This window comes from Procambarus clarkii, chromosome 32 (genome assembly GCF_040958095.1).
Source record: "Procambarus clarkii isolate CNS0578487 chromosome 32, FALCON_Pclarkii_2.0, whole genome shotgun sequence".
Taxonomy (NCBI): Eukaryota; Metazoa; Arthropoda; class Malacostraca; order Decapoda; family Cambaridae; genus Procambarus; species Procambarus clarkii.
In genome coordinates, this window is record NC_091181.1 from 16402429 (window position 1) to 16426616 (window position 24188).

Sequence of the window (24188 nt, forward strand, 5' to 3'; positions counted from 1 at the left end):
TACCTTTTTTTACTCAGCTATGTAAATAATCACCAACGTGCTAATATTCACGCTGTGAGATCGCACCTTACCTTCAATACCCTTCATTTGCTCAAAGAAGCAATAATCACACGGTCAAAAATCAAACCTTACTCCTACCTTCTCATCTCTTACCTTCCCCAACTCGTATTTGTCCTTATTTCCCACAGTGTTCTTCACTGTGTTCTTCCCATTCTCTTCTATATTTTCTTTGTTCAATCCATGTTCTGCAAATGTTCACAGAATGTTCAGCTCATAATTTTCACCAGTTTCTCCATTTTTTCAGTGATCTTTGTCATATTCTCAGCATGTTCTTCACAAGTTCACATTCCCCACATATTCGCTGTGTTCATCTCACTCTCGTTCATGTTCTCTACAAATTCCCCTCATGTTCTTAGCATATTCTTCACAAATTACTTGTTCATTCTTTGTACTCACAATATTCGTTGTCATGTTTTCATGTTCTCTGCAAGTTCATATTCCCCACAAGTTCATTGCATTCAATATATTCTCTTACATGTTCTTTAGGATCAAATATACCAAGACAAACTTTTCTCGTTTTTAACTAAAAGTATGCGTCAATCATCTGAAATAGTCATATTCATCATTTCTCAAATAAACTTATTATCCAATCAACTAAAAATAGTCAGGATTAGCCTCGTTCAACACTGTTCTTAACCTTTCTCTCAGCTAAAAAATGTCAAAAGAAACGTTCCAATACTATTCATAACTAACTTTATCCATCGTCAATCAATTGAAATAGCCATGTTCATCATATTTTCTTGCTTTTTCTTAACGATAATATCACTTCTCTCAACTGAAAATAGTCAAGTGTAGCCTTCTTCCAACACTGTTCTTAACTAAAGTAACCTTTCACATCGCTAAAAAATAGTTAAATGTAACTTCTTTCAGCACTTTCGTAACTAAAATTATTTGTCATTAAGTAAGAAGTATAGTCAAAGACACTTTTTGAGACATCAAGGACATACTCAAAGACATCAAAGATGCACTCAAAGACAACAAAAATGTTCTTCGAGACATCAAAGACACATTCAAAAACGTCCTAATACTACTCATGTTCACAAAAGTTATTCTCAGAGCTATCAAAAAGGTAATCTCAATCATCAAAGTTATTCTCTAAGTAACCTTTCGTTCATCAGAGATGCTTTCTAAGACATCTTTGTTCATCAAAGTCATTCTCAGAGTCATCAAAGGTAATCTCAGTCATCAAAATTATTCTCTAAGTCACCAGAATTTGTTCTCTAAGACATCAAAGTCATTCTCATAGTCATCATATGGTATTCTTGTGTCTTCAAAAGTTAATCTCTAAGTCACCAAAGTTAATCTCGGAGACATCAATGTTGTTTTCATAGACATCTTCTTTCATCAAAGTTATTCTCCGAGTTATGAAAGGTAATCTCTAACTCACCTTCGTTCATCGAAGTCATTCTCAAAGTCATCAATAAATGTTCTCTAAGACATGAAAGGTAATTTCTAAGTCACTTTCGTTCATCAAAGTTATTCTCTAAGTCATAAAAGTTAATCCCAGAGACATTAAAAATTAATCTCAGAGCTATCAACAAGTTAATCTCAGTCCTAAAAAATTAATATCAGTCATCCAAGTTTTTCTGTAAGATATGTTCGTTCATCAAAGGTATTCTCAGAGTCATCAAAAGTTATTCTCAGAGTTATCAAACGGTATTCTCAGAGACATGTAAAGGTATTATCTAAGACATAAAAAGTTATTCTCTATGTCATCAAAAGGTATTCTCACGTCCTCAAAGGTATTCTCAGAGTCCTTAAAGGTATTCTCAGAGTCATCAATGGTATCTCTAACTCACTTTCGTTCATTAAAGTTATTCTCTAAGTCATCCAAAGTTTTTCTCTAAGACATCATAGTCAATCTCACAGTCAACAAAAGGTATTCTCATGTCCTCAAAAGTTATTCTCTAAGTCATCAAAGTTAATCTCTAAGTCATCAAAGTTAATCTCTAAGTCATCAAAGTTAATCTCAGAACTATCAAAGTTGTTCTGTAAGATATCTTCGTTCATCAAAGTTATTCTCAGAGTCACCAAAGGTAATCTCTAATTCAACTTTGTTTATCAAAGTGGTTCTCTAAGACTTCTTCATACAAAACATTTCTCTCCAAAATGTAACTAGTTCAGCTTTTCATATCAAACTTGCACTTCTGTTAAAATATATATCTAACCTAATCCATTCTAACCTATTCCTCCCCTAACTGATGTTACTTACCTAACTTAAGCTAACTAACCTATCCCAACCTAAGCTAACTAACCTATCCCAACCTAAGCTAACTAACCTATCTTAACCTAATGTAATTTACCAAACTTAACCTAACCTAACTTAACCTACCTAATCTAACTTAACCTAACCTAAGCTAACTTAACAAACCTAACCCAACCTATCCTAACCTAACTTGCATAACCTAACCTAACTTAACCCAACCCAATCTAACTTAACCTACCCTAATCTAACTTACCCAACCTAACCTAACCTATCTTAACCTAATTTAAGCTAGCTTAACTAACCTAACCAAACCCAACATATCCTAACCTAACTTGCAAAACCTAACCTAACTTAACCCAACCCAACCTAACTTTACCTAACACAACCTAAACCTAACCTAACTTAACTAACCTAACCTATCCAAACTTAACCCAAACTAACCTAACTTAAATTGCATAACCTAACATAAATTACCTAATCTATCCTAACCTAACTTAACTTAACAGAACCTAACGTAACCTAACTTAACTTAATGTAACCTAATGTAACTTACCTAACCTAACCTAGCTTAACTTAACTAAATGTAACTTACTTAACCTAACTTAACTTGCATAACCTAACCTAACCTAACTTAACATATCATAACCTAACCTAACTTGCATAACCTAACAAATTACCTAACCTAACCTAACTTAACCTAATCCAACCTAACCTAACTTAACCTAACCTAAGCTAACTTAACTAACCTAACCTAACCCAACCTAACTTGCATAGCCTAACCTAACTTAACCCAACCCAATCTAACTTAACCAACCCTAATCTAACTTACCCAACCTAACCTAACCTAACTTAACTAACCTAACCTAACCCAACATAACCTAACCTAACTTAACCCAACCCAACCTAACTTTACCTAACACAACCTAAACCTAACTTAACTTAACTAACCTAACCTATCCTAACATAACCCAACCTAACCTAACTTAATTTGCATAACCTAACCTAACCAAACTTAACTTGCATAATCTAACAATAATTACCTAACCTATCCTAACTTAACTTGCATAACCTAACTTAACTTAACCTAACCTATCTTAACTTAACCTAACCTAATGTAACTTACCTAACCTAACTTAATAAAACATACCTAATCTAACTTAACTTGCATAACCTAACCTAACTTAACTTGCATAACCTAACTTATCTTATTCTAACCTAACTTAACCTATCATAACCTAACCTAACTTGCATAACCTAACCTATCCTAACCTAACCTAACTTAACCTAACCTAACCCAACCTAACTTAACCTAACCAAACTTAACCTAACCTTACTTACATAGTCCAACTTACATAAATATTCCTGCTTGTTTTTTTGTGTTTCGCCAATCAATGTCTCATATTCATTTCTTCGTTTCAGTGGTTATTTTTCTCAAATGGTCATTTATGCATTTCAAGCGCTATTTGTTAGAGATTGGGTGTTTAAGCATTTCAAATAATATTTGTTATATATAGGCCTTTACTCTTTTCAAGGGTTAATTTCTCAAATGGTCATTTATGCAATTCATGGGTTATTTGTTAAAGTTAGGGTATTTTAGCATTTAAAAGGATATTTGTTGGAAATGTCAGTTTATGCACTTTGTATCCTTTTTACTTAAAATTCGTCATGTTGCTCATAGGTTGTATTTATTATGTTTGTTATAATTGTTCTTATTCTTTCCCCATTTAACCTAGCCTCTTGTGATCTTAGTGTATTTATTAGGTTTTTTATAATATGTTCTTATTTTTTGTCCTTTAACCTAAACTTTCAGATATAGTTTATCGTATTGGACATATTTGTTGAATATGTTATCCTTATCCTAACCTTTCAGATGTAGTTTTGTTTCTCCTTTTTGTATATTTTACCCAAACCCACCTTCCCACTTAACCTTCCCTCCTTCTTTTACTTTGTTTTCACATATAAGATCATTTATTATCTTAGTAATAATATAAGTACAGTAAAAAAGAGACAGATCTACTAAGACTTGAAACTGAGAAAAAGAAAACAAGAGAGAGAGAAAGGGGGAAGGAAGGAAGAAGGGGAAGGGGAAGAGAAGGATGAATAGAGATGGAGGAAGATGAGAGAAGAGGAGGAAGAGTAAACAAAGTAAAAGGAGGGAAGGATAAGTGGGAAGGTGGGTTTGGATATAATACACATAAAGGAGAAACAAAACTACATCTGAAAGGTTATGCAAGTTAAGTTAGGTTAGGTAAGTTACATTAGGTTAGGTTAAGTTAGGTTAGGTTGGGTTAGGTTAGGTAAGTTACATTAGGTTAGGTTAAGTTAGTTTAGGTTAAGTTAGGATAGGTTAGGTAATTTATGTTAGGTTATGCAAGTTAAGTTAGGTTAGGCTAGGTTAAGTTAGGTTAGGTTAGGTTATGCAAGTTAGGTTAGGTTAGTTACATTAGGTTAAGTTGGGTTAAGTTAGGTTAAGTTAGAGCTAGGTTTAGGTTAGGTTGGGTTAAGTTAGGTTATGCAAGTTAGGTTAGGATAGGTTAGGTTAGTTAAGTTAGCTTAGGTCAAGTTAGGTTAGGTTGGGTAAGTTAGGTTAGGTTAAGTTAGGTTGGGTTAAGTTATGTTAGGTTATGCAAGTTAGGTTAGGATATGTTAGGTTAGTTCAGTTAGCTTAGGTTAGGTTAAGTTAGGTTAAGTTAGGTTAGGTAGGTTACGTTAGGTTAAGTTAGGCAATTTACGTTAGGTTAGGTTAGGATAGGTTAGTTAGCTTAGGTTGGGATAGTTTAGGATTGGTTAGTTAGCTTAGGTTAGGTAAGTTACATCAGTTAGGGGAAGAATAGGTTAGAATAGATTAGGTGAGATATATATTTTAACAGAAGTGCAAGTTTGATATGAAAAGCTGAACTAGTTACATTTTGGAGAGAAATGTTTTGCATGAAGAAGTCTTAGAGAACCACTTTGATAAACGAAGTTGAATTAGAGATTATCTTTGGTGACTCTGAGAATAACTTTGATGAACGAAGATATCTTACAGAACAACTTTGATAGCTCTGAGATTAACTTTGATGACTTTGAGATTAACTTTTGAGGACATGAGAATACCTTTTGTTGACTCTGAGGTTGACTTTGATGTCTTAGAGAACAACTTTTGATAACTTAGAGAATACCTTTAATGAACGAAAGTGAGTTAGAGACTACAATTGATGACTCTGAGAATACCTTTGAGGACTCTGAGAATATCTTTGATGAATCTGAGATTACCTTTGAGGACTCTGAGAATACCTTTGATGACGTGAGAATACCTTTTGATGACATAGAGAATAACTTTTATGTCTTAGGTAATAACTTTTGATGTTTCTGAGAGTACCGTCTGATAACTCTAAGAATAACTTTTGATGACTCTGAGAATACCTTTGATGAACGAAGATATCTTACAGAAAAACTTTGATGACTGATATTAATTTTTGAGGAGTGAGTTTAACTCTTTGATTGCTCTGAGATTAATTTTTAATGTTTCTGGGAATAACTTTTATGACTTAGAGAATAACTATGATGAACAAAAGTGACTTAGAAATTACCTTTGATGTCTTAGAGAAACACTTATGATGACTTTGAAAAATGACTTTCATGAACGAAGGTGAGTTAGAGATTACCTTTGATGACTCTGAGAATAACTTTCATTAAAGAAGATGTCTATGAAAACAACATTGATGTCTCAGAGAATAACATTGATGTCTTAGAGATTAACTTTGATGAACGAAAGTGACTTAGAAATTACCTTTGATGACTGAGATAAACTTTTGATGACTCTGAGAATGACTTTGATGTCTTACAGAACAACTTTTATAGCTCTGAGAATAACTTTTAGTGACTTAGAGATTAACTTTGATGACTTGGAGATTAACTCTGATGACTTAGAGATTAACTTTTCAGGACATGAGAATACCTCTTGATGACTCTGAGAATGACTTTGATGTCTTAGAAAACAACTTTTAGTGACTTAGAGAATAATTTTGATGACTGAGATTACCTTTGATGACTCTGAGAATGACTTTGATGAACGAAGATGTCTTAGAAAGTATCTCTGATGAACGAAAGGTTACTTAGAGAATAACTTTGATGATTGAGATTAACTTTTTGATAGCTCTGAGAATAACTTTTGTGGACATGAGTAGTATTTTGACGTTTCTCAGTGTGTCTTTGATGTTTCAAAGAATATTTTTGTTTTTGTTGTCGAGACATCTATGATGTCTCGAAGAATATTTTTGTTGTTTTTGAGTGCATCTTTGATGTCTTTGAGTAAGTTCTTGATGTCTCAAAAAGTGTCTTTGACTATATTTCATACTTAACGAAAATAATTTTAGTTTCGAAAGTGCTGAAAGAAGTTACATTTGACTATTTTTTAGCGAAGTGAAATGTAACTTTAGTTAAGAACAGTGTTGGAAGGAGGCTACACTTCACTATTTTCAGTTGAGAGAAGTGATATTTTCGTTAAGAAAAGGCAAGAAAATATGATGAACATGGCTATTTCAATTGATTGACGATGGATAAAGTTAGTTATGAATAGTATTGAAAAGTTTCCTATGACAATTTTTTAGCTAAGAGAAAGGTCATTTTAGTTAAGAACAGTGTTGAACGAGACTAATCCTTAATATTTTTAGTTGATTGGATAATAAGTTTATTTGACAAATGATGAAAATGACTATTTCAGTTGATTGACGAATACTTTTAGTTAAAAACGAGAAAAGTTTGTCTTGGTACATTTGATCTTAAAGAACATGTAAGAGAATATGTTGAATGCAATGAACTTGTGGGGAATATGAACTTGCAGAGAACATGAAAACATGACAACGAATATTGTGAGTACAAAGAATGAACAAGTAATTTGTGAAGAATATGCTAAGAACATGAGGGGAATTTGTAGAGAACATGAACGAGAATGAGATGAACACAGTGAATATGTGGGGAATATGAACTTGTGAAGAACATGCTGAGAACATGACAAAGATCACTGAAGAATGGAGAAACTGGTGAAAATTATGAGCTGAACATTCTGTAAACATTTGCAGAACATGGAGTGAACAAAGAAAATATAGAAGAGAATGCGGAGAACACAGAAAATATACAAATACATTAGGATTATTGAAGGTTTGGATAAGTTGGGAAATGGGCGAGATGAAGTGGGAGACAAGGGATGAGAAGGTTAGGGGGAAGTGAAGGGCGTGGGAAAATAAGGGCAAATAGGAGTTGGGGAAGGAAAGAGATGAGAAGGTAAGAGTAAGGTGTGATTTTTGACCGTGTGATTATTGCTTCTTTGAGCAAATGAAGGGTATTGAAGGTAAGGTGCGATCTGACAGTGTGAATATTAGCACGTTGGTGATTATTTACATAGCTGAGTACAAAAAAGATATTAAAGAACATGATGTTTACTTTTGATAGACTGGAGAGGGACTTGATCTGAAAATAATTTTTATGAACATTGAACTAAGGCGGGGAACATGAGTTAGAACTCTTTAATTTGCTTTTTGATTTATTTTACATGGGGGTCTGAAGTGTAGTTGGGTTTTAAAATCTCAGGGAAATTGTTCGGGTATTGGCAGAGTTGTAACAGTAAAGTAGGCGGAGGACAGAAGCTGGAACTCATTAATTGTTTGGATCTTATTTACTCGGTAAGAAGTACGGTGGGTTTAATTTTTAGGAAAATTGATTAGTTATTAACGAAGATACGAGAGAGAACTATGGCTGAGGACAGGAGCTAGAGTTCGATAACTGCTTTGATTTGATTTACTACGTTTGAAATATGACTGTTTAAAATTTCAGGGAAATAGGACTTTTGGTATTGAATCTACGAGACAGAACTATGGTTGGGATAGGAGCTGGAACTGTGTAACTGATATGATCTTATTTACTGTGTCTGAAATACAGCGGGTTTAAATTTCAGGGAGATTGGACTGTAAGTAAATGAATGAATCTATGACAGGGGACTAAGGCGGGAACAGAAGCTAGAACTCGGTAATTATTCGGATTTTATTTGCTACATCTGAAATATGACTGTTTAAAATTGGGCTATTAGTAGCGAAAATGTGGTCTCTGACAAATTTGGGTTATCAATTGGACTCTGATGAAAATTGATCTGAAAATGGTCTCTGAATATTTGAGCTCAAACTGGACTCTGTTAATTTTTAGGTGTTTACTACTCTGACAATATTTTAATTTCCTCCATAAGAACTTTTAAAAACTCCAGTTTAAGTAAAACTCTGCATTATTTCGGTCTCAAAGTGGACTCTAACTAATGTTAGGCCTTTACGGGACTCTGATTATTTTAGGGCATAAATTGGACTCTGACAAATTTCTGTCTACAACTGGACTCTGACGAACTTTTGGTCTTCACAGGACCCTGACTATTTTTCTGTCGTTAATTGGACTCAGACGAATTTCTGTCAACAACTGGACTCTGATGAATTTTTCGGCAAGAACTGGACTATGATTATTTTCGGGCATAAATTGGTCTCTGATTAGTTTTCGGTATAACCTGGACTCTGACGAATTTATGGGTCTAAACTGGACTCTGATGAAATTTGAGCTTAAACTGGTCTCTGACTAATTTTTGGCCTACAGCTGAACTCTGACTAATTTTGGGTGTTTATGAGTCTGTTAAATTTCAGTCTTACAGCTGAACTCTATCTTATTTTGGTCTGCAACTGGTCACTGATGAATTTCTGTCTACAACTGGACTCTGGCGAATTTTCGGTCTTTTTACAGGTGAAAGACACGACTAAAATGTTTGTTTTCTTTAACAAAACTTCTATGACAATTTTCTCTGAAAATGGTCTTTTTCCAAATATCGGTCATAAACTCTGAAAATTTTGAATTTCTACTGTAAGAAACATACTCTTATACACATACTAGTATAGTATATCTTAACATATACTAGATATGTTAAGAAATTACTGTTTTGCCTCTTATAGAAAAAAAAAGATGGTTTAAATCTCCTTTCTTATCTCATGTGCATGAACTGACGAGTTTTAATTTATGAACTAGAAGACAGCCTCTTTCTGAGTACTGCTACATACTGTTGTTAAATGAGGAGGGCTCCCGGATGGAGCCCTCAATATGTAACATATCTGTGTTACGAGGATGAGGAGGAAATTCCTGACAAAGCCCTCAGAATACTACAGATATTATAAATACTAAATACTATAAATACAAAAGCCACAAGCTCCTGCTACTTCCTCTGACACTATACTATGGCAGGTCACTAACTGAAGGTCACTAACTAACCTGTCGGAAAACCTGAAACCATTTAATAATATTACATGCAATAGTTAGATAATGTTGCTGGTGTTGTATAAACAAGTTACCCATAGAAAATATAGCTTGTAGTGTAATTTTCCGTCAATAAAAAAAGGAATATCATTGCCAAGTAGTACTATAAATTCACCACCTATTCTGTTGGGAATTATTCTTAAATAAATCAGTCTTTGGACTTTTACCTTCATAAAAACATCACATATAAATTTACTTAATTATCAGTATCAAAATAAAGTAAATGTGACCCTTCTATCACTTATTGACATTGGACAAGGATAGCCAGTGGTGAGGAAGAGGTCAGCCATTGTTAAGACCAGAGTCGTTGGAGCGAGTACAGCTCCTATAATTTCTCTTGGACGAAGTGTTATGGAGATCAGAGTAGTGTTCTGCCATCATCAACATGCTGTCAACAACCACAAGGGAAGTGTCTTTCCGAAAATCGTTTATCTGATCACTTTTGGCCATTAATGTTAGGTAGATATTGGGCGAACCGGTGGGAACACAAATAATCGACTCAATAAAGGTAATTAAGCCTTGGTCCTTATCTTATCTATTATACAGTGTTTTCTCTGATATAGCTGTCATATAATAGGATTCCGGCTTTACAGCTAGCGCCCTTTAACAGGAACAAGAAGAGGAAGCAAGACTTGATACATCAATTACTGGGTGATGGAAGCTAGCCTTAAACGAGGATAATTTGGTGTCTACATCCTAGTTATATCTGGTGGACTAAGCCTGCTGTACAGTAAGATAAGGCACCTCCAATGTATACTAATATATGTAGTTAATACTGTAGTTTGATTGGCTGCATATATATAAATTTAATATAACCCCCCCCCCCAATGTGTAAGGATCGAGTTGTGAGATTATTGCAGAAATACAGACCACTTAACATCATACCAATTGCTATCAAAATATATAAATTAACGTAAACATAAATTCTATATAAATTCATATAAATTAAATATATATAAATCCCACAGGTCGGTTCCCACATTATTTGGTCCTTCGAACCTAGATTATTTGTTCATCTTCGAGCCGGATGACAGATTATTTGGTCATCTCTGTATGGGATGAACCAGTTAACCAGTGGTTCATTAAATACACTGGTACTAGTGCAGTGTGATTTATACAATAACAATACAAAGCCAGTCAAAGACCGGCGGCGTAGCCTCCAACGAGTTCAAGAGCCCCTCAGCTCAGTTCAGCCTTACTCAGCGGTTTCATGGTCAACCACCGATTTGGTGGGTTGTTACTCCGTGAGATGACAGCGCCTATGTTAAAGCCAGCCAAATTAGTGGCTGTGTCCTCACAAGATTATTCACGGATTTTGTGGTGTTAATTTCGCGAAAGATTTGCCACGAATTTTGTGATGTTAATTTTGCGAGGTCACTAATAATATTTAATACTTCTTGATAATATTAGAAGTTTCATAGAGGCTAATTAAGAGGCTATCATCAATAGTTGTGTATATTATTTTTCTTAAATAGAGAATTATTTGATATATATTGCACTAGTGTTCACAATATAATATTTACCAATTGCCAACCCAAAACAGGGTAGGATATTACTATTGACTAGTTGAACTATTTATTGTTCATCCTAGTCCCATTATTACCATAGTCTAGTTGTACTATATTGAACAACCTAGCACCATTATTGAATGGTGCAAACCCTATTTTGGGTGTAATTTTTATCATCTCGAGTTGAGTGGTGTATATATAATTATTTACTTATGATCATTACACCTTTGAGTGATTAATTGGTGTTTATACAATTCTAGGGTGATAATTGAGGAGCTAACCTAAAGGTACTTCCAGTGACACTAGTTTATCACTCAAATCATTAGTGTGTATTATTGTATATATATATATATATATATATATATATATATATATATATATATATATATATATATATATATATATATATATATATATATATATATATATATATATATATATATATATATAATGTGTATTAATTTTAAGTGCTAACCTCTACTAGAGTTAGGATTATAGCCTAGTGATGGAAGAATTTAAACCTAGGCTACCATCAGTACTTCCTCACAATTTATGAGCCAGTGGTGTCCAACAAGTGACCATGACTAATCCAAAGAAAGCAAAGCTTGCTTTATAAGCACGTAAACGTCAACTGACAAGAGATCTCGACCAATATGAACAGTTGTTATATGAGCCTGTAATTAATTATCGTCGGTTGAAAATACCACTATTACAGATTCAAACTCAATTGCATATATTGAAAGTAAATAAGAAACCTTACCAAAATCAAGTCCACGACGACGACGACATAGTAGTTGAAGATGTGGAACCATTCTTGTCTGACCTAGCACAATATGAAGAAGAAACTCAAGCCAGGTTGGAACATTTACACAGGATAATTGAATCAGAACAAATAGCCAGTACATCAAATAAAGTAGATTATGTTATGGATGATCTGGATCTTTTTGAAAATAAATGTCAAGCCAGATTAGATCCTTTAATCAACGAGGATAAAGCTTCACCCAATATTATACCACCAGAAATTAAGCAGTTCTCAGACAATTTATCCAGTCTCTGTGGATTCTGAAAACCCAATACCTGAGGCTAGTAAATTAACATGCCTCCAAACTGAAATTAGAGGTGAAGCTGAACCAGTAGTAGAAAATATAAATGAAAATAGCGACAGCACTAATTTCCCAGTCCAGCCTTCTAGGAATAATGCTGGCAATGAGAAAACTGTCATACATCTAGTACTACAATTGCTGGATTTACCTCAACCTGATCAGACTGCTGACTCATTACAATCCTTCAGCATGGAGTTTGAGTCACTACTAAGAACATTCAGTCTTAAGGTTGATATAACTACTAGTGAATGGATTACCAAAGTAGTCCTTCAACAAAAATTGTCCAGCGATATACTCGATGAATTATACGCACAAGAACATAACACCATCCTGACAGTACAGGACATCACTGAAGGTTTACATTCCATCATAAACAAACGACGTGCAAATGAGGAAGTTAAAGCCTCATGCAAGCCTTCAGAAATAGAAAATAAGAGTCAATTAAAGGGTAAAACAACTATCTCAAATAAACATCAGTCAATTGCACTCACATCAAGTTGCAGAAAATCTGGCAATGCAGCAGAATCCTCCAAGCCTACTGTTACTAGTTCACCCAAACCGGTAACTTCCAAACGTGCAGTAGGCTGGGGGACATGTATGTTCTGCAAAAAGAAACATTCAACATACTGTTGTGTTAATTATCCAACCAGAGACACTCGTATTAAGCGACTCCAGAAATTAGGGAGATGTTCATGGTGTCTCAAGTCACACAACATAGACTATTGTGATACCCAATTCAACACCTGCAACAGGTGTAGAAGAGATAGGCACCATGCAGCACTGTGCAAACATACGAAATTAATGTATTCAAGACCCAAGGTGGAAGATAGCATTCCCACCACAATACAGTACTGCAAGGTGCAACAAACAACGAGTGTCCAATCGGCAAAGTCTAAAGGTAATACGACTTTGCCTACTGCCCAAATTACCATCCTGAATAAGAGGGCCAAGGTCCATACCCATGGGTTGTTTGACCAAGGGTTCCAGAGAACATGTCACTAAAAAGTTGGCAGATGAACTACTACAATTAAAGCATGTAGCCCACACGACAATCATCATCTCAGGGTTTCTAACAGATGCAGGACCTCAGGTCTACCAGGTGGTACAACCATCAGTACGTTTAGGCAGGTACGTCTGTCAAGTACAAGCCATTGTGGTGGACAAAATACCAGCAGACCTACAAGTTCAAGGTCTGAGAGCAATGGCCAAATTCCTGAGAAATAAGAGGAATAAAATTGGCAGATAATATTAAGTTTGATCACCTCACCGACTTCTGTATCCTTGTAGGGACAGACTACTACCATCGATTCATCGGTAGCCCTACTAAATATCAGGGCATAACCATGCTAAACTTTGCAGGAGGTAAATTACTCTCAGGCCCAGTATTAAGCCTGAAGAGACCTATGCCTGCAGATAAACAATACCAATAGAAATCTAAATTTGTCAGCTGATTATATTTCTCCAGTAGCATTATACTAAGGAGATTACAGCTGACTATAGCAACAGAGGTTGATGTTAATATCATCATTTAAAGCTGAAGCTGAGTTCATGAGGCCTCGGTGGCAAATCAGTGAACAGTAGCCTAAACAGCTACAAGTCATTGCGACCAATGTCACTGAACCCACCTGCAGTCTCAGAACCATACTTAGCTTTAATGATGGGCTATTCAATCCTCTGAATCAATTAACTAAATTAAACCCCAATAAATCTGACGACTGATTTTGATACATTTATTATTTAATCAAGATGAATTCCATGGGCCTCAGTGTATATATATCAGCGACCAGTAACCTGAACAAGCTTCAAGTTATATCTAATGTCACTGATCTCACTGCAGTCCCTGAATCATACTTGACTGTAGTACTTGATCACATTCAGTCTTCTGGGTTAAATAATATGTATTTAGGCTATAATTTTAGCCTTTCAAGAGTTACAGGAAATGAAATTGCATTAGACTTCTAACCCCTGCAACTCGAGTACGGGACATCTGTCCTGTATGAAAAGATGCACAAAGGTGTGATTACTAACAACTAACATCAAATTAATCTAATAATTCGAAGGAAGAGTATCGGTGTTCGTCTGTTCTATAGGACTGCGACCCGTGAGCAGCCCCCCCCCCCCCCGGGGAATTATGTCTGAAAACCCCACACCATTTAATAATATTACATGCAATAGTCAGATAATGTTGCTGGTGTTGTATAAACAAGTAACCCATAGAAAATATAACTTGTAGTGGAATTTTCCATCAATAGAAAACGGAATATCATTGCCACATAGTACTATAACCTTCTATCACTTATTGACATTGGACAAGGATAGCCAGTGGTGAGGAAGAGGTCAGCCATTGTTAAGACCAGAGTCGTTGGAGCGAGTACAGCTCCTATAATTTCTCTTGGACGAAGTGTTGTGGAGATCAAAGTAGTGTTCTGCCATCATTAACATGCTGTCAACAACCACAAGGGAAGTGTCTTTCCGAAACCAGTTTATCTGATCATTTTTGGCTGTTAATGTTAGGTAGATATTGGGCGAACCGGTGAGAACACAAATAATCGACTCAATAAAGGTAATTAAGCCTTGGTCCTTATCTTATCTATTATACAGTGTTTTCTCTGATATAGCTGTCATATATTAGGATTCCGGCTTTACAGCTAGCGCCCTTTGACAGGAACAAGAAGAGGAAGCAAGACTAGATACATCAGTTACTGGGCGATGGAAGCTAGCCTCAAACGAGGATAATTTGGTGTCTACATCCTAGTTATACCTGGTGGACTAAGCCTGCTGTACAATAAGATAATTCACCTCCAATGTATACTAATATATGTAGTTAATACTGTAATTTGATTGGCTGCATATATATAAATTTAATATAAACCCCCCTATGTGTAAGGATCGATTTGTGAGATTATTGCAGAAATACAGTCACTTAACATCATACCAATTGCTATCGAAATATATAAATTAAGGTAAATATAAATTCTATATAAATTCATATAAATTAAATATATATCAATCTCACAGGTCGGTTCCCACACTACCCAGATTTGTTTCAAATTGTGGAGAAGACCTATATTGTCACCAAGATGGTAACTCAAGGTTCAGTAAACACCTGTTGTCTCGTGTTCACACCCTCAAACTGAGCAACATGTCACTTACCCCATCTCTCATTTAACTTGTGAGTCCTCCACTGTACTTCCCTTTATGTTCACTCTTTGTTATTTGGTCTACAGGTCGAGGTTATCATCTCTCTCTTTCTCAACTAGAGCCCTCAAAGGGACAAGAGTAAACAAAGATATCTAACAGGCAATAATTTATTACAAAAGAAAAGAAACAATAAAAATTTAATGGTGCCTTGGACGCGGTCCTAAACTTGCAGCCCGTAGCTTAATCATAGTCGCCTCAGTGTTCAGCTTCTCCACAGATTAGGCTATTCTATCACATACATATAAATTTGTTATCAATATAATAAAACTCGTGTCTCTAAATATCACAAACACTTTTTTGTTATAGTCACTAGTTATTAGGAACATGCATAACTATTTGAAACAATGCATAAACAATTACTTAAGAATATGGTACAATTTCAATGTTCATGATCACTGCTTTAGCAATTCTTCTTCTTCTTCTATGGAGTCTCACTAGGCTACCGTTCTGTTCTTCGTCAATCTTGTTGGGCACAGGCGACAATGTCATCATGACATGTAGCCTAGGCTTTAACATGAAGCCACATTGTTATCATGATATGAAGCCTAGGCCTTAACATGAAGCGATATTGTTATCATGACATGAAGCCTAGGCTTTAACATGAAGATCAATAAAAACGAGGAACACTCTCACCTCCATTCACTGAGTCTAATATACCTATACAATGAACTCCTCACACAAACAAACAAAGACATCCAACGATCTCTGTGGATTAATCTTAGGGTATTTATATGGAGGCTCATCTTATGGTATTTTTCAAGAATATCACACCACATGTTCTGTAAGCCTCTAATGACGAGTCTGAACTGATGGCTGATCACATGTGGGGATGATGTGTTCACTCTGAGGTAACAATCCTATGTCACCATCCCCTCTATGTCACCATCCCCCCTATGTCACCATCCCCTTCTGTCACCATCCCCCTATGTCACCATCTCCCCCCCCCCCTCCTATGTGAACATGCATGGAAACTTTCTAAGCTTGTCACTGATCTACCATTCAGTTGGATTTAAATGTCCCAAATTTAATTATATTATTTTGTGAAGTGTCTCAGATTTTTGGGGAGAGCTTGAGCAAACCCGGGGGTCTGGGAGGCAGAGTAGAAGGGATCTCCAGAAGCCATCTACATCATACACGGAAGGCAGCTACAAAAATAAAAAAGAATAAAGGTTCTGGGAGTGGATATTATTCCGTCACTGACACCAGCGGCGTGAGTTTAACAGGTTAACATCAGCAGTGTATGTGACGCTGGGAAATATAAGAACATCATTTAGAAACCTGTATCAGGACTCTTATCAAAAGGATCTACACAACATTTATTAGACATTACTGGAATACTTATCGCCGGCATGGAATCCGCACTTTGTGAAGCATAATGCCAAAATTGAAAAAGTACAAGGTTTGCAACACGATTAGGGCCAGAGCTAAGATAGTTAAGCTAAGAAGATAGGTTATGGGTACTAAATCTCACAACCTTAAAGAACAGAAGGAAAAGAGGGGATATGATCGCAACATACAAGATACTCAGGGGAATATATAAGGTGGACAGGGATATTGTCTTCAGATTTTGAGAGAATGCAGGACAAGAGAACATAGATAGACATTGGAAATTTAAATGAGCCGAAGGGACGTAAGGAAGCACATATATCCTGTACAAGCAATTTGCAATTGGAATAATGTTCTAAAAGAAGTTGTGGTATCCACCTCAATCCACAATTTTAAGGCCTGATTCGACAAAGCAGTTTAAAGTCTGAATAGTTAAGAAGAAACGCAGCAGGTACAAAATGCCTATTTCCCTTTTTCATATTGTAAGATTTTCCTTGTCATAAACAATATACAAATGTTAGAAAGAGAATCCGAAATCTATATTATCCTTTTATCAAAACTTCATTATACAAAATGGGTTACAACATTGGTTACAAGCAAGTTACACGGCTAGTTGTCACAGGTTGTCGAGTTCTTCCAGCTCCTCAGAAGGCGGGCAGGAACCATGGATGCAGAGAGCGTTTCCTCTCTGAATCGCCACACTAAGGCTCTGAAAGAGGAAACTGGCGGCTCTAGGGTCCCGTGTTGTTTCAATTAGCTTAGAATCCAGCTCATTAGAAAAACTAGCAGCATTTTTACCCCAGGTATCATGTGTCTCAGGATATTGGGACGAAATTGTAGTGGTGATCAAGATCTCTGTAATTACGAGACATGGCTGCTACCCCGGAGAGTGGCAGCACCGCCTGGGTATGCAATACTGAAGTCAATAAAGGTGTTGGCTAAAGTTGAAATGCACGTGTTGTCCCACACCAACTTCCTACCATTCTTCCATGGGCTCGCTGTGATCCCGTCTGGCCAGCGTTGTGGGGCATTAGATAACGAGAGTCTCTCTTTGCTGGACAATCGGCTGTGGTAAAGGTTCTTTTAATAATGTCATTGACCTCACCGTGTCTTGCATCCCATCCTCCTGTGCTTTGGCAGAGCAGGCCATGCTGGCCTTACCTGTCGGTTACTGCCTCGCCACAAGTACACCTATATTCAGTGTGGATTGGAACAGCAAGGTAAAGAGCCAAAGAAATTCGGAGGGCCTGCGGTGTGAGACGCGTGCCGGTTGCTAAAAGGAAGTCACTTTCTAGGGAGCTGCTACAGCTCTAAGTCGGGTAGTGTCATGTGGTGTTGTTGCAACTTCTTGGCATGTTGCAGCTGCTTGGTCTACAATGAGGCCATCTCAGCTGGATTGCTTGTGGGATTCAGAAGGTGGTGGTTGGATATATATATATATATATATATATATATATATATGTCGTACCTAGTAGCCAGAACGCACTTCTCAGCCTACTATTCAAGGCCCGATTTGCCTAATAAGCCAAGTTTTCCTGAATTAATATATTTTCTCTAATTTTTTTCTTATGAAATGATAAAGCTACCCATTTCATTATGTATGAGGTCAATTTTTTTTTATTGGAGTTAAAATTAACGTAGATATATGACCGAACCTAACCAACCCTACCTAACCTAACCTAACCTATCTTTACAGGTTAGGTTAGGTTAGGTAGCCGAAAATGTTAGGTTAGGTTAGGTTAGGTAGGTTAGGTAGTCGAAAAACAATTAATTCATGAAAACTTGGCTTATTAGGCAAATCGGGCCTTGCATAGTAGGCTGAGAAGTGCGTTCTGGCTACTAGGTACGACATATATATATATATATATATATATATATATATATATATATATATATATATATATATATATATATATATATATATATATAAAAGTTTGTGAGGGTACCACCTCTGGTGTCAATGTGGGGACCCATAGCCTCGGAGAAGAAAATAAAAAGTATTCAGAGGAGACCTTGTGGTTTCTCACTGAACACCAATATTATCTTCTCCTACCACCCCCATTCTTTTGTATGTACACATATATGTTTACTTTATTTGAACTTTGTTACAAAAAAGGAGTTACATATGGGTTACAAAGATGGTTATTATAGGTTGTCGAGTTCCTCCAGCTCCTCAGATGGCGGGCAGGAACCCTGGATGCAGTGCGCATTTCCCCTCTGTATTGCCACACTGAGGCGCTGGAAAAGAAAGCTTGCAGCTCTTGGGTCCCTTGTTGTTTCTATGAGCCTAGAACCCAGTTCCTTCAAAAAACTGGTAGCACTTTTACCCCAGGCGCCGAGAGTCTCAGAAGCAATGGGGACAAAATTGTAGTGGTGATCCAGTTCACTATACTTACGGGATTTGGATGCTTCCCTGTGGGTGGCAGCGCCACCTGGTTGTGCAACACTGAGGGTAATGTAGGTGTTAGCCAGGGTTGATACGCACGTGTAGTCCCATACCAACTGCTTGCCATTCTTCCAGGGGTTCACTGTGATACCATCCGGGCGACCAATAAGATATATATATATATATATATATATATATATATAATAAGAAATATATATATATATATATATATATATATAATAAGAAATATATATATATATATATATATATATATATATATATATATATATATATATATATTTATATATATATATTTATATATATATATATATATATATATATATATATATATATATATATATATATATATAATATTATAAAGAATACCACCTCTAGCTGGAAGAAGGGGGACCCATAGCCTCGGAGGAAACCACGCATAACGCATTAGAGGGAATGTTTAGATCCCCTCCAATACAGTTTCTGTGTGCTTTTCTCCTACCACCCCCTTCCTTTTTTTTTATTTTCTGTGCTTTATTATGCATTTGATGGTTACAAGATATACATGGGTTGATACAAAAATAATAATGCAAAAAGGTTCTGAAAGGTTATGGATCTCTTGAAAAACACAACAATGGGAAACATTGATGAATGTCACAGACGGGTTCGATCATTGTTGCAAGTCAAACACTTCTTCGAATTCCTCTGAAGTTGGACTAGTGCCCAAGACGCAACAGGCATTTCCCCTCTGAATCGCAACACTGAGGCGCTGGAACAAGAAACTTTTTGCTCTCTGGTCTTTTGTAGCGCTGATCAATTTGTCCCCCAATTCCTTCAGGAACTTCAATGCACATTTTCCCCACGAACCGAGGGTCTCCGAGCCGATCGGAACAAAGCTGTAGCAGTGTGCTAGACCTCTGTATTTAATAATTTTCTGCGATTCCCTGAAAGAAGCAGCACCACCGCTTTCACGTGTGCTGTAGTGGAGGTAGGTACTGGCCAGTGTGGCAGCGCACGTGTAGTCCCATACCACTTGCTTACCATCCTTCCAAGGTAGCAAGGTGACCCCATCAGGGCGCTTCTGAGGGTCGTTAGGTCTGGATAAGTGTGGTTCTCTTTGTGCCGGGCAGCGGGCTGTGGCGAGGCTCCTCTTGATGATGTCGTTGACTACTTCATGTCTTGCAATTTTACCCTGTGATTTACGTCATACCAGACCATGACGACCATAATGGTCTGCCATCGCAGTTCCGCAGATGCACCTATGTTCGGTGAGGATGGGGGCGGCAAGGCGAAGGGCAACTCCAATGCGGAGAGCGTCATGACTGAGGCGAGTTCCCAGGGCTGCATTGGGCACATCAAATAAAAAATCCCCGGCGTGGGGTGCTGTTACCGCTAGGAGGCGGGCTTTGTTTTCAGCATCAGCGTTGTCAATCATTGCTGTGACAGTCTTTTCCATTATGGGGCTATCCCAGTGGGCCTGCTTGTGGTCTTTTGGGACTTGCGGTCGGGGTTGAGGGTGTGCAATGGTGTCCCATTGTCTGGCTGCTTCCATGAATGTTTGATCATGAGTTCCCGCTGTGTCTCTCATACGCTCTGGTAGGATCTGCCCTACCAATTCGTTGGCTGCTGTACATGAGGATAAGAATGCTGGAAGTGCTACCTCAGTTGCCTTTCGTATGCCTATCCCTCCAAATCTCACTGGTAGTGTTGCTTGGTCCCACTGACTGCCATCTAAATCTAGGTTGAGCGCCATCCTGAATATTGACCTGGGGAGCTCATCATATTGATGTAGAAGTGGGTTGCCAAAAGTTCGTGCACACCTTAAGAAGTATGTTAGCCTGGGCAAGGTAAGGCACTTTGTGAGAAGGTAGAGGGCATCGTGGGAGTCCAAGTCCCCAATTCTCTCTTCCATCCTCTTTAGGTCTCTAAACTTTTCGTCAAGGACTGCAGTAATGGCATTGTGGCCCAGAGGTGCTCCGAGTAGTGTGCTGTCGGTCGGTTTAACGACTGAGGCTTCTGGTAAAACTGATTTCACTGCTCTAATGATTACTTCACTGGATGCAATAATTTCGCACTTGGAGGGGTTAAGAACGAGACCCATGGACTCCCCCCGTGTCTTCACCAGCTGTAGGTCTTCTAGCAGGGAATCTTGTGTGCCTGCCAGAGTGCCATCATCCAGGAACCAGATGTTGAGCTCGCTGGACAGTCTGGTTGTAATTTCTCGAACCGCTATGCAAAAGAGGAAGGGTGCAAGTGGGTCTCCCTGTTGAATTCCCTCTGCTGAGGTGACTTCATGTTTGCCAAACAGGAGGGTTGAGTCTTTGCTGTAGCCTGCTGACACAAACGGGAGAATGCTTGGGCAATGTTCCTGGACTGCAGTGAGGATTGCTTTCCTTTTGACCGAGTTGAAAGCGTTTTTAAAATCTAATTTTACTACTGCCTGGTCTTCAGTAAGAGAGCTAATGTAGGCTCGTGCAGCATGAGCCGCTGCTTCACAGCCTTGGGGGACTCCAAACCCCAGCTGGTTGGGTTGCAGCATTGTGGCTGCTTCCATTCGGATACTTCTGACAGCAGCCCTTGCAACTAGGCGGCGAAGGGTATTACGAACGGCAATGGGTCTGATCCCTCCCCCCTTCTTTTTCAGGGCACATAGGGATGCACCAAAGAAGAATGGTTTTATTTCATCAGGGATTAACCCGGCGAGGCAGTTGTTGACAAACGTTGTGATTTCTGTCAGGAGCGCTTCTGCAGCTGGGCCAAGAACAGGGTTCACCATTTCCTTCACATGTTGAGGTCTTACCCCTGTGTAGCCTCCTGAGGAGCCCGGGGAAAATGAAACGATAGCTTTATAAACCTCTGACTTCCGGAGGACGAGAGGCTCCTGGTTAGGGGCGAGCCTGACCTGTGGGGGAGGTCCACCTACGGCCCTGAGGGGGTGTTTTTCTCTCAGTGCTTGGGCTGTGGTTTCATCCCTGGGCAAAAATTTTTCCTCACTTGTGATCAGTCTGAGTGCCCCTACTGTATTGCCCTCTTCAATTTTCTTGCTGACTTGGGTACCTAATTTTCTGTTGTCGCTGATTGTCGTACTTGGTCTGCCTCGGCGGTGTTTGGTGTGTTTGGGGAGGCGGACTAGGTTGTCAGCCCTAGGAAAATCCCTAATTGCTTTATTGACGGATGAGGCCAGTGTCTTGCCTCCTCTGTCTGGTACACCTAAGCATGCATTGCCAAAAAGTAACAGATTGTGCCAGGCTTTGATGGTATCAGGTGCATCAAGGTTATTTGACCCCTCTGTTGTCTTTTATATATATAATATATATATATATATATATATATATATATATATATATATATATATATATATATATATATATATATATATATATATATATATATATATATATATAAATATATATATAAATATATATATACATATATATATATATATATATATATATATATATATATATATATATATATATATATATATATATATATGTCGCACCTAGTAGCCAGAACGCACTTCTCAGCCTACTATGCAAGGCCCGAATTGCCTAGTAAGCCAAGTTTTTCTGAATTATTATATTTTCTCTAATTTTTTTCTTATGAAATGATAAAACTACCCATTTCAGTATATATGAGGTCAATTTTTTTTTATTGGAATTAAAATTAACGTAGATATATGACCGAACCTAACCAACCCTACCTAACCTAACCTAACCTATCTTTATAGGTTAGGTTAGGTTAGGTAGCCGAAAAAGTTAGGTTAGGTTAGGTTAGGTATGTTAGGTAGTCGAAAAACAATTAATTCATGAAAACTTGGCTTATTAGGCAAATTGGGCCTTGCATAGTAGGCTGAAAAGTGCGTTCTGGCTACTAGGTACGACATATATATATATATATATATATATATGCGAACAAGCCTGAATGGTCCCCAGGACAATATGCAACTGAAAACTCACACCCCAGAAGTGACTCGAACCCATACTCCCAGGAGCAACGCAACTGGTATGTACAAGACGCCTTAATCCACTTGACCATCACGACCGGACATAATGAGGTGATAGCCGAGGCTATTTGAACCACCCCACCGCCGGCACTCGGATAGTAATCTTGGGCATAGCATTTTACCAAATCACCTCATTCTTTGGGGCACACGTGAGGAACACAAATGCGAACAAGCCTGAATGGTCCCCAGGACAATATGCAACTGAAAACTCACACCCCAGAAGTGACTCGAACCCATACTCCCAGGAGCAACGCAACTGGTATGTACAAGACGCCTTAATCCACTTGACCATCACGACCGGACATAATGAGGTGATAGCCGAGGCTATTTGAACCACCCCACCGCCGGCACTCGGATAGTAATCTTGGGCATAGCATTTTACCAAATCACCGCATTCTTTGGGGCACACGTGAGGAACACAAATGCGAACAAGCCTGAATGGTCCCCAGGACAATATGCAACTGAAAACTCACACCCCAGAAGTGACTCGAACCCATACTCCCAGGAGCAACGCAACTGGTATGTACAAGACGCCTTAATCCACTTGACCATCACGACCGGACATAATGAGGTGATAGCCGAGGCTATTTGAACCACCCCACCGCCGGCACTCGGATAGTAATCTTGGGCATAGCATTTTACCAAATCACCTCATTCTTTGGGGCACACGTGAGGAACACAAATGCGAACAAGCCTGAATGGTCCCCAGGACAATATGCAACTGAAAACTCACACCCCAGAAGTGACTCGAACCCATACTCCCAGGAGCAACGCAACTGGTATGTACAAGACGCCTTAATCCACTTGACCATCACGACCGGACATAATGAGGTGATAGCCGAGGCTATTTGAACCACCCCACCGCCGGCACTCGGATAGTAATCTTGGGCATAGCATTTTACCAAATCACCTCATTCTTTGGGGCACACGTGAGGAACACAAATGCGAACAAGCCTGAATGGTCCCCAGGACAATATGCAACTGAAAACTCACACCCCAGAAGTGACTCGAACCCATACTCCCAGGAGCAACGCAACTGGTATGTACAAGACGCCTTAATCCACTTGACCATCAC

General features: G+C 37.9%; 1 protein-coding gene across 1 annotated transcript in view; it reads left to right on the plus strand.

The window, feature by feature from the left end:
- Positions 1-4372: 4372 nt before the first annotated feature.
- Positions 4373-24188, plus strand: part of LOC138370448 (NADH-ubiquinone oxidoreductase chain 5-like) — a 48741-nt gene continuing 28925 nt past the window's right edge. The window contains exons 1-2 of the mRNA XM_069334817.1: positions 4373-4402; positions 5421-5598. Coding sequence (XP_069190918.1) covers positions 4373-4402; positions 5421-5598 — 208 coding nt within the window. The remainder of the gene's footprint in view (positions 4403-5420; positions 5599-24188) is intronic.